General features: G+C 38.2%; 5 protein-coding genes and 1 pseudogene across 9 annotated transcripts; 5 read left to right on the top strand and 1 right to left on the bottom strand.

The window, feature by feature from the left end:
- The first annotated feature begins 423 nt into the window (after positions 1 to 423).
- On the top strand, positions 424 to 2,887 carry LOC104705455 (diaminopimelate decarboxylase 2, chloroplastic). Its single transcript, XM_010421467.3, has 8 exons — positions 424 to 984; positions 1,138 to 1,312; positions 1,412 to 1,561; positions 1,714 to 1,875; positions 1,965 to 2,150; positions 2,249 to 2,371; positions 2,455 to 2,544; positions 2,666 to 2,887. The coding sequence occupies exons 1-8, from the start codon at positions 470 to 472 to the stop codon at positions 2,744 to 2,746; spliced, it is 1,482 nt and encodes a 493-aa protein (XP_010419769.1). The 5' UTR covers positions 424 to 469; the 3' UTR covers positions 2,747 to 2,887.
- Positions 2,888 to 2,925: 38 nt separating this feature from the next.
- LOC104705454 (uncharacterized) lies at positions 2,926 to 5,219 on the bottom strand. 3 transcript variants are annotated; one of them, XR_015563994.1, is made up of 7 exons: positions 4,664 to 5,219; positions 4,447 to 4,546; positions 4,230 to 4,350; positions 3,814 to 3,935; positions 3,577 to 3,708; positions 3,327 to 3,486; positions 2,926 to 3,222 (listed from the first exon to the last, which is right to left on the bottom strand). XR_015563994.1 is itself a non-coding variant. In XM_010421466.3 (7 exons), exons 1-7 carry the CDS (start codon positions 4,812 to 4,814, stop codon positions 3,195 to 3,197), a joined length of 804 nt encoding a protein of 267 aa, XP_010419768.1. In that variant the 5' UTR covers positions 4,815 to 5,219; the 3' UTR covers positions 2,926 to 3,194. The 3 variants fall into 3 exon arrangements, 2 of the variants coding, with proteins under 2 accessions (XP_010419768.1, XP_087318168.1); XM_010421466.3 differs by having other exon boundaries at positions 3,577 to 3,698; XM_087462042.1 differs by having other exon boundaries at positions 3,577 to 3,698; positions 3,814 to 3,903; positions 4,664 to 5,053.
- Positions 5,220 to 5,890: 671 nt separating this feature from the next.
- Positions 5,891 to 8,640, top strand: LOC104705453 (uncharacterized; annotated as a pseudogene). The gene is made up of 5 exons (XR_015563993.1): positions 5,891 to 5,998; positions 6,529 to 6,649; positions 6,882 to 7,251; positions 7,450 to 7,786; positions 8,123 to 8,640. The product of XR_015563993.1 is annotated as an uncharacterized LOC104705453 (transcript).
- A 723-nt stretch (positions 8,641 to 9,363) lies between these two features.
- LOC104705452 (putative serine/threonine-protein kinase SIS8) lies at positions 9,364 to 14,405 on the top strand. 2 transcript variants are annotated; one of them, XM_087462040.1, is made up of 13 exons: positions 9,364 to 10,103; positions 10,411 to 10,851; positions 11,019 to 11,122; positions 11,241 to 11,835; positions 11,957 to 12,236; positions 12,471 to 12,511; positions 12,661 to 12,729; positions 12,828 to 12,928; positions 13,093 to 13,171; positions 13,279 to 13,446; positions 13,552 to 13,601; positions 13,677 to 13,853; positions 13,997 to 14,405. In XM_087462040.1, exons 1-13 carry the CDS (start codon positions 9,636 to 9,638, stop codon positions 14,100 to 14,102), a joined length of 2,679 nt encoding a protein of 892 aa, XP_087318166.1. In that variant the 5' UTR covers positions 9,364 to 9,635; the 3' UTR covers positions 14,103 to 14,405. The 2 variants fall into 2 exon arrangements, 1 of the variants encoding a protein (XP_087318166.1); XR_015563992.1 differs by having other exon boundaries at positions 9,406 to 10,103; positions 13,545 to 13,601.
- Positions 14,406 to 14,564: 159 nt separating this feature from the next.
- LOC104705451 (uncharacterized protein ycf36) lies at positions 14,565 to 16,000 on the top strand. Its single transcript, XM_010421463.3, has 4 exons — positions 14,565 to 15,247; positions 15,352 to 15,380; positions 15,496 to 15,552; positions 15,646 to 16,000. The coding sequence occupies exons 1-4, from the start codon at positions 14,758 to 14,760 to the stop codon at positions 15,868 to 15,870; spliced, it is 801 nt and encodes a 266-aa protein (XP_010419765.1). The 5' UTR covers positions 14,565 to 14,757; the 3' UTR covers positions 15,871 to 16,000.
- A 509-nt stretch (positions 16,001 to 16,509) lies between these two features.
- Positions 16,510 to 17,422, top strand: LOC104709097 (uncharacterized). Its single transcript, XM_010425763.2, has one exon. It carries the CDS (start codon positions 16,540 to 16,542, stop codon positions 17,089 to 17,091), a length of 552 nt encoding a protein of 183 aa, XP_010424065.1. The 5' UTR covers positions 16,510 to 16,539; the 3' UTR covers positions 17,092 to 17,422.
- Positions 17,423 to 17,705: the final 283 nt, after the last annotated feature.

Here is a 17,705-nt window from a genome sequence, read left to right as displayed (position 1 = left end):
TTCTCTCATAGGGAGTATCAAAAACCTTGTAACTTAATTTAATAGAGTGTTTCTTAACAAAAAAAAAAAAAAAAAAAAAAAAAAAGACAATCACCTTTCCCTTCAACGAAACTATAAAAAGTACAGTTTACAGTATGAACCATTGAAGATGAGTTTACAGTCTTACAGATGACACATATGATATGAGACAAAATGATTAATATACAAAATTTACTAGTAAATTAAATTTAAACAGTCGCTAATTCGCTATTCACCTTTCTTCATTTGTAAACAATCCGAATTTATTTGTTACACACTGCCGGTTATCACCGGACCTTTTACTTTGGTTAGTTTATTATACCGGATAATATCCAAAACCGGACCTGACCAAAGCTACCCGTTGCCACGTGTAATGTTGACTCTTTTTCGAAACCCTTACTGTAACTTACTCAGTCGCCCACTTTCACACAACTCACAAAATCATCGAGCTATGGCGGCAGCAACTCAGCTTCTCTCCCAACCTTCATCTCTCCGTGGAACCCTAAACCAATACCAATTGAATCAAACCTCACCACTCTCCAGACTCCCAATTCTGTCTCTTAAATCCACTTTGAAGCCACTCAAACGCCTCTCCGTGAGAGCCGCCGCCGTTTCCCAAAACTCATCCAAAACCCTCACGAAGGAAGCTTCAGCGCCGTCGTCGTTCGATCACTGTTTCAAGAAATCGTCAGATGGGTTTCTCTATTGCGAAGGAACTAAGGTTGAGGATATCATGGAGTCAGTTGAGAGAAGACCTTTTTACTTATACAGCAAACCTCAGATCACTAGGAACGTCGAGGCGTATAAAGAAGCGTTGAAAGGAGTGCATTCCGTGATTGGTTACGCTATTAAAGCTAATAACAATCTCAAGATTTTGGAGCATCTTAGGAGTTTGGGATGTGGTGCTGTGCTGGTCAGTGGGAATGAGCTCAGGCTTGCTCTCCGTGCTGGGTTCAATCCCACAAAGTATGATTCTTTAAGTAAAGTTCATCCCTATAATAAAGTTGGAATAGTGTTTGACCTGTTGATGGAATCAGAATGTGAGGAGGATATTGATATGAATGGTATGATTTGGTAGAATGGTGTTGTGATTATGTCTTTGTTGTATATAATGAATAGGTGTATTTTCAATGGAAATGGCAAGTCGTTGGAAGATCTAGTTCTAGCTGCTCAAGAAGGTGTTTTTGTGAATGTCGATAGTGAGTTTGACTTGAATAACATTGTGGAAGCTTCAAGAATTTCTGGTAAGCTAGTCAATGTACTGCTTCGTATCAATCCTGATGTCGATCCTCAGGTATGGTTTCATTTATCCTTTTTATTATTTTATCATCATGTCATTGGTCTGCACAGCGTGGATATGAGTGAGTGCTTTTCTGTTTGTTACATTTTTCAGGTGCACCCATATGTAGCTACTGGGAACAAGAACTCAAAGTTTGGTATCAGGAACGAGAAGCTTCAATGGTTTCTGGATGAGGTGAAAGCACATCCCAAAGAGCTTCAGCTTGTTGGAGCTCATTGCCATCTAGGCTCTACCATTACAAAGGTAGCTCCAATTAGTTACTTAAGTTGTGTTTTGATGTAATCAGATGAATATGGATTGCTCTCTGTTCATGTTTTCCATGTTTGCTTTTGCTCCATCTATTATATATTGAATCTTGAGCTCTACGAATGTGTATATTTTTTTGTTGATTCCAGGTGGATATATTCAGAGATGCTGCGGTTCTCATGGTGGAATACATTGATGAAATGCGGCGTCAAGGCTTTGAAGTTAGTTACTTGAACATTGGTGGTGGTTTAGGGATAGATTATTATCACGCCGGTGCTGTCCTTCCGAAACCCATGGATCTCATTAACACTGTAAGAACAACATCTCAAAATCTCTTTCATCAACTGATCTCAAAAGTACTGGGTTTGGTAGAATCTTTACAATCTTTGATCTGTTTCAGGTAAGAGAGCTTGTTCTTTCACGAGACCTGCATTTAGTAATCGAGCCAGGGAGATCGCTGATTGCAAACACTTGCTGTTTCGTCAACCATGTAACTGGTGTGAAGACAAATGGAACTAAAAACTTCATAGTGATTGATGGAAGTATGGCTGAGCTTATCCGTCCCAGTCTTTATGATGCTTATCAGGTAAAAACAAATATGCTACTCACAGCAGCATCTGCAGATTTTTACTCCCTTGGAGTTAAGCTAAACATCCTCTTGTTCTTGTTTCTTAATGCAAAAAGCACATTGAGTTGGTCTCTCCTCCACCGCCTGAAGCAGAGGTTACCAAATTCGACGTAGTGGGTCCTGTCTGTGAATCTGCTGATTTCTTGGGCAAAGACAGAGAGCTTCCCACTCCTCCACAGGTATGATGAGGATCTGATTCTGTTTGGCAGCTCACAGCTCAAGTAACGTGGAATTTTTAATGAGTTTATTGTATTCATAACAGGGAGCTGGTCTGGTGGTTCATGACGCTGGTGCATACTGTATGAGCATGGCTTCCACTTACAATCTCAAGATGCGTCCTCCGGAATACTGGGTACCAACACATTTTCTTGCTCTTGTTTAATGGGGGAAATCACAGGAGAATCAAGATCCAGAGAGTAATTGTCATGAATTTCAACTTACTTTCTTCAATTTTGTGTTCTTTGTTTTCGCAGGTTGAAGAAGATGGGTCCATCACTAAGATAAGGCATGCTGAGACATTCGATGACCATTTGCGTTTCTTTGAAGGTCTTTGAACTCTTGAGATTTACTCATCATTGTTGTTATTTAGTTGAATTGTATGATTATTCGGAATCAGAACCACAATGCTATTTCTGTTTTAGATTTTCACATTCTGTGCTTTAATATAAAGTCCTCAATGAAGTGAGTGATAAAAATATGAATAAGAAAGAGGTCAGAAGTCAAGACCAAAAAATAAAAGGTGAATTTGTGGGTTATGATTATTCTTTTGGTTTCTTCTTAGTTACTACAAGTCCAAAGTTGTTCATTGTCCAAACAAAAAAAGACTTGAGAAACTCAATAAAGCTATTTCAAAACCAGGAATAAAGATTACACCGAACCAACGATGTTTTCAGTGGGATCATGGGTCAAAAAAGCTACTTAATAACCCAACAAAATCTTTAATACAAAGTATACAGAAGCATCCGAAAACCAAAAAAAAACCTCTTGAGTCAGTAATGGATGTCAAGGATGGCCTTTGAGATCACCTAATCTGTTTTGGTTTCATCACACAAAAGAAGAATGAAAAAAAAATCCTCAGGTTACAACTTACAAGTAACTCAAAGATGAAAGAGAAAGCCGGTAGAAAAAGGTTACCTATGAAACCGAATGCTTCTATACAAAAGCATGATGGTAAGTAAAAGCGTAGCCACAGCTGAACACAAATGCTCCAGTGAATGCCCACTGATGATATATCGATTTGCATTGTATATTTTGTTGTCTGCAAGTCCTTCAATCTTGGCAATAGCGTAAGCCGCTGCATTTATCATAATCATCAAGAAATTAAAAGAGAGCAGCAAAATCCAACAAGAAAACCGTAAATGTGGTTTTTGAGTATTTAAAAAACCTGTTGCCCAGAGCCAGAATCTAGAGTGAGTATACTTGGGAGGTAACAAAACTGTCATGACGGGAATTACCAGACATGGAATCAACTGGAACGTCATGCATAACCGGAGATCATTAAACACTCTGCCATCAACTAAGACACATATAATTTCAATCCGAACCTGACTATAAAACCATCACTGAAAACATATATAACAGAGGAGGTAGGTAGGTAATGATTTGCGGGTTGAATGTTTACCTGGCGTAAGCAACGCTGAGAAATGATGTGAATAGAAGCAAGACGAGGCAACTTAGTCCCACTGTCTCCCCCGCTCTCTCAACCAAAAAACTAGAGAAAAGCGACGAATACGCAATCAATATCTGCAATTTACCGTCATTAATCAAGAAACAGCTATTCATAACTCATAAGCATTTCAATTCGGTAAACTCTACACCCAAAACCTCCACACAGCCTCAACACCATCAGATATAGACAGATTCTTTACAAGTTTTGTTCAGAAGGCAACTAAGTGCAAACATAAAGACTCATTTAAGCTTTCTTTCCATAACTAAGTGCAAACATAAAGACTCATCTAAGCTTTCTTTCCATATATAGCTATAAGATAGTTCCCAGGAAAAAGTAAAGGTGAAATTGGTGGGTGAGAAAAAACGAACAGGTAAAGTGTCCCAGACGATTCTGCTGTCATCAGGTTTGAGATGATAAAAAGCAGAACCAAAGGCGAAGCTTGCAATGCCAGCGTAGAACAATGTCCATCCCCAGATCTCACCTTTGAAACTAACATTACAACAAATCAAGAAGTTAAACAATAATTAAAACCAAAAACAAAAAAAATGTAAAAAAGAGAAGAGAGAGTAATAACTAATAACAAACCTTATATTGAAGAAGCTTCCACCAAGGCAAAGAACAAAACCAAGAACCCCAATAATAAGAAAGGGAAAGTTGGTTATCACATTCAATGTGTTAGGCACTCCTGTTCACAACAACATCAAAACACACACCTGTCTCTCATTATTATTATTATTATTATACACATGCACACACAAATAGAGAGAGAGAGAGAACAGAGTGATAAGATGATTGATGATACCCATGAAATTGCGTTTATCAGCGAAGAGATGGTGACGAAGAGGAACTTTGGGAGTGATGAACATGATGATTAACCAACACAGAAACGATCCAATAACCAAAATTCGTTTCCTTTTCCATCTCCCGATCTGTTGATCCGTCAACCACACCATTTTTAATCCTCTCTCCCTCTATTGAATTGTATAAAGGTGACGCCTTTTTTTTTTTTTTTTTTTTTGTAGTTTAGTTTTCTGATATGGCTTAATCAGTAGTATTACATAGAAGCAAGGTTAAGAAAAAAAGAATGGCGAAGATGGATTTATTGCGAGTCGCTGTTTGTACAAATGTTTCGATTTAGAACAACGTGCGGCGGAATCTGTCTTTTTTTACTTTGGTTGAGGCTGACGGGTACGACGACGACGACGATCCCATTTCTTTTATGTTGTCGCTCTTGACCAGGACCATCAAACGTCGCCGTTTCATGTTCTTTATTCTTTTCGCAATCTAACCCTTTTAAGTTTCTAAAATGTGCTTGTTTGTGTGAAATGCTCTTAATGCTACAAAAAGTATTCCAGAAAACAAAAGAGTATATAATAAGAAGAAGAAGATGAAACCAAACTATACGCAAGTACCTTGAAATGTTATGTTTCTAATTAGTATTAACTATTAACTACAGAGAGAAACCAAAACATTGATGAATCTTTGCTAGTCTGTGTCTCTTTCCTTTTGTCATCAGAATCATCTTGCTTCACTTGTAATTAAATCAACCAAAGCAACACAAGAGACCAGAAGAATGGGAACATTTTTTTCATTTGCCTTTTTAAAAAATTTCTTTTTCCGTTTTGACTTTTTTTCACTATTCAAGTTTATCGTAGTAAAGTTTTGTACGGATTAAACAAAAACAAAAAAAACATCTGGACTTGGATAACCTTAACAACACACGTCGTCTCGTCTCGTCGTCATTCAATAACTTTATGTGTTTGGTAGTAAGTATAAATCTGCCTAATCATGACCCCAAACTGAATATTCTACTACAGTTATCCAACTAGAACCAATCAAATACTATAGATCATCCTATATATTAGGAATAGGAGACTAAACAGAAATCCGTATCCTCTAACCGGCGGTGACGTCATCATTTCCCGGTTTACTCATGGGCTTTGTTTTACAAAATTAAAACTATTGAGGTGCAAATGAAATAAGTATAAAGTATGAGGGGCATTTAAATGAAATATTTTCATAAGCTTATGTAAGAGTGTCGTCTCTCGTTTTCATTTCGAGCAAAAATTATTTTATTTCCAAGAGAGAGAGAGAGAGAGAGAGAGAGAGAAGACGGCAGTACGCTTTTTGATCGGAGGTACTTTTTTCCGGCGAATTTTCCCTCTCTAGGGTTTCTTTTTTGTAAACCTCCTTTCCTTTCTCTGTTTCTGTGTTAACTGAAGATAATAATCTGGGTTCGAAAGTTCTCTTTGTTTCGTCGTTGCAGAGAAAAATTTGCGGAGAAAGATATCGTCTTTTCGAGTCAAAGCTTTTTTTTTTTTTTTGCCTAAGAGAATATAAAGCTGTCTTTTTTTATTTCCCTTTTTTTTTCGGTATTAAAAATAGCCCTAGACATATCAAAATTGAAATTTTTTTTATCTGAAATCGATTGAATTCGTGGGGGGTTATCTCTTTTATCAGTTCCGGTTCGGTTCTATTTTGTTAAAATATTGATTTCTGTCACTTTCCGCCATGAAAGTTTTCGAATTTTTTGTTTCTTTTTTGGCTCCATTTTTTTCATCTTTTCAAATAATTTTAAATCTCTGTGCTTTCTTTTGTTTGGTTCCTGATCTAGGGCTTTGCTCCTTTTCTAATTCAAAGATCTATCCTTTTTTCCCCTTTCTACAGAGTACAAACTATCCTTGTGTGTTGAGCTAGCTTTTGCAATTTGAAGGACTCGAGATCTGAGTAACCTCTTGGTGTCTCGGTTTTGTCGGTAGATACTGGAGGTGAAGAGAGCTCCTAGAAGGTAAATTTCAAAACTTTATCATTGATTTGATTCTTTTGGAATATATATGAGATTCATCCGTTCTCTTGTTTCCTGAGGTGAAGTCTACCTTATACTTGTAGATAGTTCTTGTCTTGAGCATTGTGTGTTGGGTATGAGAATGATTTAAATTGTAGAGTAATTGCATTAGGCTGTGAGTTCTGCTGACGTACTCTGACTTATTCTCACTCAGTTACAAAGTTGATGTTTATAGGGTTTTATAATGGAAGACGATGACTCTACTTCTCCTTCTCCGGATTTGGATGCACAGAACCCTTATGATCGATTGCTTGCTCTAGATACAAGTACCGTAGATTCAAATTGTAACTTGGATTCGGTTTCTGCTATTTATCTAGCAATGAAGAGCTCTAAGCTGGAATGTCTTGATGAGCGTGGCCAAGATTCTCTTATAACCTCTGTATCCATGGAGGATGAAGAGGATGAGGAACTTGACGAGTTTGATCCTTATCTCTTTATCAAGAACTTGCCCAACTTGTCTTCTGTTGTCCCAACTTTTAGGCCGGTCTTGCTTCCTAAACAAACCCGAAGCTGCCCTCCTATTTCTCTAGTCCTAGACCTTGATGGTAAGGCTACCTTTCAGCTTTTGTTTTAATCGAACAAAAATATTTGTCTTTCACCAGTATTGTATGTTGATGTGATTTAACCACAGACGACATGTGGCTAGAAGATTAAGGCTGTAACGTTTTATTTGTTTCTCACCAGAAAGAGTTTGTTTTGTTTATTTCTGTTATTGCTATAACATATATGTTTTATATTCGCAGAAACTCTTGTGCATTCGAGTCTAGAACCATGTGATGAGGTGGATTTCACATTCCCGGTTAATTTTAATGAAGAAGAGCATATGGTGTATGTGCGGTGCCGCCCTCACCTCCAAGAGTTTATGGAGAGAGTGTCCCGTCTTTTTGAGATCGTCATTTTTACAGCTAGCCAAAGTATTTATGCGGAGCAACTTCTAAACGTGATTGACCCTAAGAGAAAGTTCTTCGCCATAGAGTGTACCGTGACTCCTGTGTTTTCTTTGACGGTAACTACCTTAAAGATTTGTCTGTCCTTGGGCGTGATTTATCTCGTGTTATCATCGTCGACAACTCGCCACAGGTATCTATCTCTCTACACAATGAGTATACAACTTTGCTTAGCCAATTGAAGCAAAGCTGATCGGTAGATGACTTTATCAGTGATAATTGTAGGATACATTTTTTCAGTATAGGATGACTATAATAGCTATGAAAGATGCTATGAGCGAATTTAGTATTAGCTAGTTTGCAAAAAAAGCTATCTAGATCTATGAAGTTGTGTGGGAACGAAGTGTATTCTAGACTGTACCTACAACCGCCATTAAGAATAATCTTAGTTCTTCTATCTTTTAAGGCTGTTGCATAATCTTGTATGATGAATCTTGTCTTGAGTTGTTGTTTTTTCGCAATGGTGTAGGCATTTGGGTTCCAAGTGGAGAATGGGGTGCCAATAGAGAGCTGGTTTAATGACCCGTCAGATAAAGAACTCCTTCACTTGCTCCCATTTCTTGAAAGCTTAATTGGACTTGAAGATGTAAGGCCGATGATCGCCAAGAAATTCAATCTGAGGGAAAAGATTGATGCAGCTGTAGCTGCACCTGAGTATCCTGCTGAGGCAGGAGATCCTTTCGAAAGGTAAAATCTTTCGCCGAAAGCTTTAAAGGCAGAATCTGGCATAAGAGCTGCATGTGAGTTACAAATTTCATGTTCGGTAACAAAAAGAAGAAAGTCTCTCTTTACGAAGATGCTTTGGTGAAGTGTTTGGTTTAACAAGGCTTGGAGGAATCGATCAGATGTTGGAGATATATATATAAAAGTATATCAATGTTGTTTTCATATTAGTTTAAAAGTAAGAACTTGGTATACGGAGAAGACAGGATAGCCTGTAAACAGTTTAATGCACAATAACTGTAATTTTTTATTTTCCCTGGTTTATTTACTACTCTCGTACACATAGATTTATTTACCTTTGCAATAGAGTTCAAGGCCAAGGGTCTAATAATAAGATCAAAATCTCAATACAGTGGTGTCGATTATTTAGATTTTGGTGTGATGTTGTCAATGATTTCCCATTCTGGGATGCGTAAGCCAAGACGTAAACAATGGCTTATGCTAGGTACTGAGCTGACACGAGATTATTGTTAGGTAATTTGTCTACCCATTACTAATCCCTAAACATCAAAAAAAAGGTTATTGTTTGATTGTTTCAACAAATCCAACAAAAAGCTGCAAACCATTCAAGAAAATTTCCAATCAAACAGCACTAGAATAGTGACTATACAATATAGTTCATGATCCAATAATATCAATTTTCTCACAAAATCCAAGAACATCATTTGTGAAGAAAAGCCATTAATCTTATTTAAATTTTAAACAAAAAAAAAAAACTTATTTTCTAGGCACCTAGCGTCGCGTCTAATAATGTTTTTAATTTCACATATATCTTTCTGATTATTGTTGGACGAACGGATAATATTACTGAAAATATGTTTAGCCACGTCAGATAACTGTGATTTGATTATTTTAATACAAAAAAATGTTGCCGAGTGAAAAAAATAGTCAAAGCTAATTCTTACTTAACCACTAGTGGAGGAGGAAGCTTGAGGAAGAAGAAGAGTGCGCATTTTAATCGAATCTACCTTTCGAAGATGTCGGCGCAGGTTAGGCTCCTATTTATCTCCATTTGTTTAATTAAAATCTGTGGAATGGAACTATTTGTTTTGTTTGTTTACGAACGAACGACGCATTTATTTATTTTTTTTCTCTTTGTTTTGTGCCAATATTTTATTATCATTTCACAATTTTTTTTAAAAGAACAAAAAAAAAAAAAAATTAGCGAAAGGAAGCTTCGTTTTTTTTGTAGAGAGAGAAAGAGATAAACCGGAGATTTTTAGAGAGAGAAAGTAAGATCAGTTCGTCGTTGACGATCGATGTCGAAGATGAAGCATCTTCTACGGAAGCTACACATCGGCGGAAGTAGTGGCGTCGGAGGCGGCAGCGGCGGAGGATTTGCTGACCATCATAGTAGGTTAGACGATTCCACTAGACCCATGATCGATCCTAGCCCTATTCCTAGTACTAGCCCTAGCCCAGTCTCTACTTCCTCCGTCTCTTCCTCCACCGGTTTTGGCAACGCGGCCTCCGCGGCAATGCCGAGGCTGGAAACATTGGAGCCCGTTGGCCGTGATCTGGCTGCTGTTGACGGCGTCGATTTCAATTTGATGGAGGAGGAGTATCAAGTCCAGTTAGCTATGGCGATCAGCGTCTCTGATCCTGATCCGCGTGAGAATGCTGATACTGCTCAGCTTGATGCCGCTAAGCGTATTAGCCTTGGTGTTTCTGCTCCTCCCGTCACCGACGCTGATTCTGTCGTTGACTTTCTCTCCCTCCGCTATTGGGTACTTAGATTCTTCACTCTTGCTTTGGTTCAATTTCTCTAAATTCTTATGGGGTTTGGGGGGGGGGGGGTTTAGGGAGTCTGATCATTCAATTAGCCAGGGTTTTAGAGGAATTAGGATCTTGCTGCAATTGATTACTGCTACTGCTTGCACTTGGATTCAAGTACTTCTTTTGAGTCCTGGTTGTAAAAAACTTTCCATTTTTGGGGTGGGAGTTACGGAGGTTTAATCAATGTTGATTGTTTCAGCCTTGATGATGACAATGGGAGACTTAAGCTGATCGTGCTCTTGTTTGATTTTCATGTAGGGACATAAGGTTATTAACTATGATCAGAAAGTCAGGGATGGTTTTTACGATGTGTATGGGATTACGTCCAATTCTCTTTCACAAGGGAAGATGCCACTTCTTGTGGATCTTCAAGCTATCTCTATTTCAGACAATGTTGATTATGAGGTCATTTTGGTTAACCGATTGATTGATCCTGAACTGCAAGATCTAGAGAGGAGAGTATCCGCTTTGGCTGCGGAATGTCCAGAATTTGCTCGTGGTCAGGTGTCAAGTGATTTAACTCAGAAAATTGCAAATATAGTTGTAGAGCAAATGGGTGGGCGCGTTGAGAATGCTGATGAAGCATTGAGAAGGTGGATGCTTCGAAGCTATGAACTAAGGAATTCTTTGAACACTACTATTCTTCCACTTGGACGAGTTAATGTTGGTCTTGCACGTCACAGGGCTTTGCTTTTCAAGGTTACAACAAATCCTTTCACTTGTTTCTAGCGTTGGTCTTAAACCTCTTGATTTTCTTATTCTAGTGGATAAACTCATTTATTTCCTTTTTCTATCTCCGAGTTTCCTTGTTGATCATGGTTAGGAGATGTAGGGTGAATCTAATTACTCCCTCCTCTGTTTTTTAGGTCCTTGCTGATAGGATTAATCTCCCATGTATGCTTGTAAAAGGCAGCTACTACACTGGAACTGATGATGGGGCTGTGAACTTGATTAAACTAGATGAAAAAAGGTAATTCTTTGATTGCTGTATGCAGCCTTATGTTTGCATTCTAGAGTCCTGATATTGGGCTCAGTTTGTACGTGATAGTGTGATTTTTGCAGAGTTCTAATTCATTCTTCCCATGCAGTGAATACATTATTGATCTAATGGGTGCTCCTGGTGCTCTGATTCCTGCCGAGGTTCCAAGCAGTTTTCTTCCAGTTGCTTGCACAGATACAAGAGTATTTCCTGAGGATCTGGTCTCGTTTCAGCATTCAACCCCTGAAGTTGAGAAAGAGATTGAAACGCCAGCATTTTCAGTTTTGGGGGAAACAGATTCCAGATCTGGTATGGTGGCAAACTTCTTAACTGAAAACCATAGAGAAAACAGTGACAGAAATGCTGTTGAAAAACATCAAACAGAGAGATTTGAGCATGATTTTGGAAAGCTAATGCAATCACAGCAGATATCTGGTGAAAATTTGCCTCCATTTTCTGGGAAACCGACATGTGCTCAGAAAGTTAAAGTTAAGAATGTCTCCAAGTATGTCATAAGTGCAGCAAAGAACCCTGAATTTGCGCAGAAATTACATGCCGTCTTGTTGGAAAGTGGTGCATCACCTCCCGCAGATTTGTTTATGGATATTAACCCGCACAACTTGAGGGGGAAGAATTTGCTTCAACAAGTCAGCGAAGATAGTAGCGATTCTGAGGTTTCTGGTGTTCCATGTTACCCAGAGAAGGTATTATTAGGATACACATCATTTCACATCCTGCACAATTGTTTTCATTCATTTTTACGTGCCTTCTTAATCTATCTTAAGACTCTTTAAGTCTTTAATTGTTTCCATCTGCACTGCATAGGTCGCAAATCATTTAGCTAAACAACAGATAGAATCTGAAAGGAACCCCAAAGCTGAGACTTACCAACAATCAGTGGAGGTCAATTTGTCAATGAAGAGAAACTTTGATGTGGATAATATTGGTAAAGTTTCTTCATCCGAAAATATAGAGATTGGCACTGCTGATGGGGAGTCTACTGTTTGTGATAGTCATGACCAAGGAATTAATCCATTGCTCGGCGAAGCTGCAAAGTGGGAAATTATGTGGGAAGATCTTCAGATTGGCGAGCGCATTGGTATTGGTAAGGTTTGGTTTATCAGATAGTAGATTCGCGGTTTGCCAGTATCATGCACTATAAACTGAAGTTGTAGCCGTGATAGCCTTTCGATGAAGCTTATTTCTTACTAATTGTTAGCTACCATTATGCTTGTGGATAAGATTTTTACATCCAAACTATTCAGTTTGATACACCAAAGTAGATCCTTATTATCCCGAACTAAAAGATGTGTTTGTTCTTGTGCTATTTCTGTCGCAGGTTCATATGGAGAAGTTTATCGTGCAGAGTGGAATGGAACTGTGAGTTATGTTTTGTAGTCTTAAATCCACTAATCCTTGCAATGCTCTTTAATATGCAATTTCTAAAACCTCTCTCACATTTGCTTCCAATGAAGAGAAGTGCTATTTTAGTCATAAAGTTCTTGGACTGATTGTCTTTCTCCTTTCAGGAAGTGGCTGTCAAGAAGTTTCTGGATCAAGATTTCTCTGGTGATGCATTGACACAGTTCAAATCTGAAGTAACTCCAAATCATTTATTCATAGACATCTTATTTTCTGTGAAATTACCTGCAACCGGTTTAATCATGCTTTGATTGTTTTCATTTTGTTCCAATAGATTGAAATTATGTTGAGGTTACGCCATCCAAACGTTGTTCTTTTCATGGGAGCTGTTACTCGGCCGCCAAATTTCTCCATTCTGACAGAGTTCCTACCCAGGTTTGATCCTCCCATATTCTTCTTGTATAACAACTTAGCCTGCTAGTTTGATTTATAGTCCTCCTTTATACATGGAGTAATCCTTTTTTAACCAGGATGTCCGTTTGTTGTTTGCAGTTTTCTTTATTCTTCTAAATGGGTTAGAATTTTATAATATTATGCAGGGGAAGCTTGTATAGATTACTCCATCGGCCAAATCATCAGCTTGATGAGAAGAGGCGAATGCGGATGGCTCTTGATGTGGTATAAAATGAGTTGCTCTGGTTAAAAATTAAAAGGAAGGATCTAAAAAGTTATCGCTTTATTGCTAAAAATATCTGACACTTGTTTTCTTTCTGATGGCATTGCAGGCGAAAGGAATGAACTACTTACACACCAGCCACCCGACTGTTGTACATAGGGATTTAAAATCTCCAAACCTTCTTGTTGATAAAAATTGGGTTGTGAAGGTTTGTGATTTTGGATTGTCCCGGATGAAACACCACACGTATTTGTCCTCAAAATCAACTGCAGGAACGGTTAGTTATTATCTTAAATAGAACTATTTCTCAATCATGAACTCTGTGTTGCAAAGACCAGCGGAGAAACTTACTATACAAGATGTTCTATTAATGAGTGTGCAGCCTGAGTGGATGGCTCCAGAAGTGTTGAGGAATGAACCGGCTAATGAGAAGTGAGTGAAATTTAAAACACTATGAGAATCTTATTAAATGTTACTACAGAAATATTGACTGGTGTGCTTGCTCAGATGTGACGTGTACAGCTTTGGTGTTATATTGTGGGAATTAGCTACTTCACGTGTCCCCTGGAAAGGTTTGAACCCGATGCAAGTCGTTGGAGCTGTGGGATTCCAGAATCGACGCCTTGAAATTCCAGATGATATTGATCCAACAGTTGCACAGATAATACGTGAATGCTGGCAAACGTAAGTTCAATTTCATAATTCAAATCCTTATTAGAGCTGTAGTGCTATAAAACCATCACTATAGAAACTAGTAAAATTCGGTGAAGTGGGTTGTGGTTGTCACACATATTTAGGCGGGGGTTAAGCTGGTGATTGTTATGCAGGGAACCACATTTACGGCCATCGTTTACACAACTGATGCGAAGTTTGAAGCGGCTTCAGGGTCTAAACATAAGCAACAGATCAAACACGAGTGAAAGTTTGATGTAAGATAAGTAGATAGAAGCTGTTGCTTCCACCTTGTCTGGTTCAAAGAACCAAATGGGTGGGGGGGGGGGGGGGGGGGGGATTGCCATTTTCTTCTCTTTGCTTTTTTTTTTTTTTTGTTTCATTTTGTTTTTACGGTCAGACGAAAGAGGAAACAAAAGAAAAGAAAAGATTTGACGGGTTAGGGGAAAAGCTTGTGGAGTTCAATCGAAGTGGGAGCTCAACAACAGAAAAAGAAAAAGCCCTATTTTAAACCCTTTGTAACTATTATTATTATTATTATCATCATCATCATCATTGTTGCTACTTGTAATGATAAAATTTAGGTGGATGAACAAAAGAAAAAGAAAAGAAAAGAGTAGATGAAAAGAATACAAAAAAAAAAAAAAAAGAGTATGAAGTTCCTTTTTATAGGTTTTGGATTTAGCCCCAAAAATATGCTAACTGTAAAAACATATGGGGATTGTTGTAACGAGCTGATTCAAATGTGTTACTTCTTCATACACACTATATAGTTAACCATTGAATGAAACTAATGAAATGTTTTGTCGCATTTATTTGCTGTCTAAATTTTTTAAAGTTGAGAGAGAGACTTTAAAAAAAAAATCGAAAATCGGGAAAATAAAAGAGAGAAGAGAGAGACGAAGCGAGCAAACCGATGGCTGCTACAGTGCTCCGCCATTTCAGTCCGATTTCATCCTCCCTTAAACCACCGTCTCGCCACCGCCGATTCCTACACCACAATTTATTATTCCCTAAAATACCCTTTCACTCTTCTCTCGTCAAATTCGGCGCGGAGAACTCCGAGCCCCAACCTCCACAGCCGTTACCGGAGACCGATTGCCCCGTTCCGCCGGAGCAACAGCCAATCAACGAGTACCAATCTCTGTCCACCTCTTTCCCTTTCGCCTGGGCTTCAGGAGATATAGTCGAGTACGCTTCAAGGCTCTTCGTCACCGGCGCTTCTTTCGCGTTTTTCGTTGGATTACCCGTTTGCTGGTTCGGATCCGTTGGAGCCGAATACGAACCCGTTAAGAGGATTCTCGCAGCCAGCTCAAGCGGGATCTTCGTTGTCACGCTTGCAGTCGTAAGGATGTATCTCGGTTGGGCTTATGTCGGAAATCGTCTTCTTAGCGCCACCGTCGAGTGTATGCTTTATACTCTAGAACTGTTTTTTTTTTTCCGATTGAGATCATATTGTTTCTGTTCCTTTTGGTTTTTGGATTTTCACATTCTTCTATCGTTGTTGCAGATGAAGAAACTGGGTGGTATGATGGTCAGGTTACGATTCGTCTCTCTCTCTCTCTCTCTCTCTGTATTATAAATTAACAATCGAAGCTCTGTACAAGATTAACATTTGTGTTGGTTGTTTTCTGAACTCGTAATTATGGAACAGGTTTGGGTTAAAACACCTGAAGTCTTGGCACGAGACCGTCTTCTTGGATCTTTCTCTGTAAGCTTATCAATCATCATGGAATGGTCCACTGTATGTGTCCTAATTCAGGGATTTGATTTGATTTGTGTATGTGTGTGTATGTGTTTTCAGGTAAAACCAATCCTTGCGAGATTGAAAAACACGTTAGTGATTCTCGGATTATCGCTCATTCTTGTCATAAACTTAGGTGATTCTCCAATTGCAACGTCTTATAGAACATACAAGGATCCTAGGGACAGATCCTCCCTGCCGATCCCTGGAGCTTACAATGATGAAACCGCTAGAACGTTCGAGCCAGAAGCTTTCTGCGGTGAACCTTCTTCCGATCTTCTTTGAAACATCTCTTCATCCCAACGCTAAGACGTACAGTTCCTGATAGTTAATACTTATATCTGTATATTTCGCTAGATTGGATGTAAAAAGACAAAAAGCCAATCTTGATTAATCGAAAAAAAACTCATTACTAGGTTTGGTATCTAGCTCTTACCATTCGGATTCAAACTTTCTAGGCGCGGTCATTTCGATTTTTGAAAGATGTCACATTAACACTCTTTCATCTCTACTAAAACTACCATTGTTTGCCTGCACAATGTCCACCAAGGAATTGAACTTGTTACGTCATATCGTTGTTTGAAAGTGTATAATCGATTACACTATTTCGATCCTGTGTGAAATGTTCGTTATGCAATATATATCAGATTTTATTTACAATGCATTTCTGAAATTAGTTGTGGTGAGTCAATCGGATAACTCAACTTTGACAACGTGTAAAAACTACTTCAGGTGATAAGAATTTCCCCGAGTCAAACACATATTTAGGATATTGTAACAAACGTAACTAATTTTGCTTACAAAAACCAGAACGCCCTTTCTATTATTGTCCGATCATATCAATAAAATATAGCTTGGTTTTTAATATATATATATATATATATATATATATATATATATATATATATATAGATAACTAAACAACCCAAGAGAGGAGAGCATCGGAATAAAAAAATGGCTGAGAAAATGAAAATCCTAGCAATATTGTGTCTTGTTTCCCAAGTAATCATTCCAACCGTTAACTCAGCTGATAAAGGAGGTGTTTATTTTTCAATACTCATAAAAAATGAGATGTACCACGTCAAAAAACCGTCGGTGTTCTACAATTGCCGATCACCAAAGAAAGACATCGGATGGCGCAAATCGTTCCCATCCACAGACTTTGAATGGGAATTCAAAGTTCCTCAGTTTGGTAATGGCGTGATGGTCCACAAATGTCGTTTCCGGTCGAGCCTAGGAACAGCAAACGTTGAGATCAGGACGTTGTCTACTACGGCGATGCTATGCGACGGACAAACATGTACATACGCAATCAGACCTGATGGGATTTATTTCATTGGTTACGAGTTGTATTCTCCTCATGCTATCTTTGGAAGGTATTTTGAATTTTCGAGGCCCGTCGAGAAGCTAGTTGAGCCATGGAAACCATGGTCTCCGCAACAACTCAAAGTTATGCACGGTAGAGTGCATCCAGAGCCTGATTCGGATGAAGAGGACGATGATTGACATATATCCTCGCACTACATCAATATGTTAGTAGCCTGAGGTCGTTAAGAAAAATGTGTATTTTTATATAGTTGATGAGGAGCCTGGTTTGTGGAAACATGAAGGGATTCTAGTAAGAGTCCTACTAGTGACTGCAATTTACATGAATGTCCGAGACTCCTTAATTATATATATAAAAGATCTTAATCAGTGGTATCCTATACTCCTTAATTATACTCTTTTTATATAAAACAAACAATTCGTTTTTTTGTATTAACAATATATCAAGATTTGTAACCATTATGTGTATGCTTGGCTCAATCGTAAAATTGGAAAATCACTGTTATGCTAAGTTTCAAACCTTCAAATATGAGAGTTTGCAGGTGTAAAATTGACGACGACAAAAATAGTATTGTTTTGCCAACCATCTAATTTATCACATACAAGTTTCTTATCCTAAATTATATCGGTAATTTGCAATTAATCATTCGGACGATAAATTAAACCAATGTCTCACAAATTACAAATGAGCTTCAATGTATTGTTAAACCACGTACATATTGGCATTAACACTCTAGTTTTGGATTTCTGGATAAGTAATCAATAAACATTAAACAGAATCTAACAGCAAGTCT

Source organism: Camelina sativa, chromosome 8, assembly GCF_030686135.1.
Source record: "Camelina sativa cultivar CO46 ecotype springtype chromosome 8, ASM3068613v1".
Classification (NCBI taxonomy): Eukaryota; Viridiplantae; Streptophyta; class Magnoliopsida; order Brassicales; family Brassicaceae; genus Camelina; species Camelina sativa.
The sequence above is the reverse complement of the archived record's forward strand: the minus strand, read 5'-3'. Positions and strand labels throughout refer to the sequence as shown.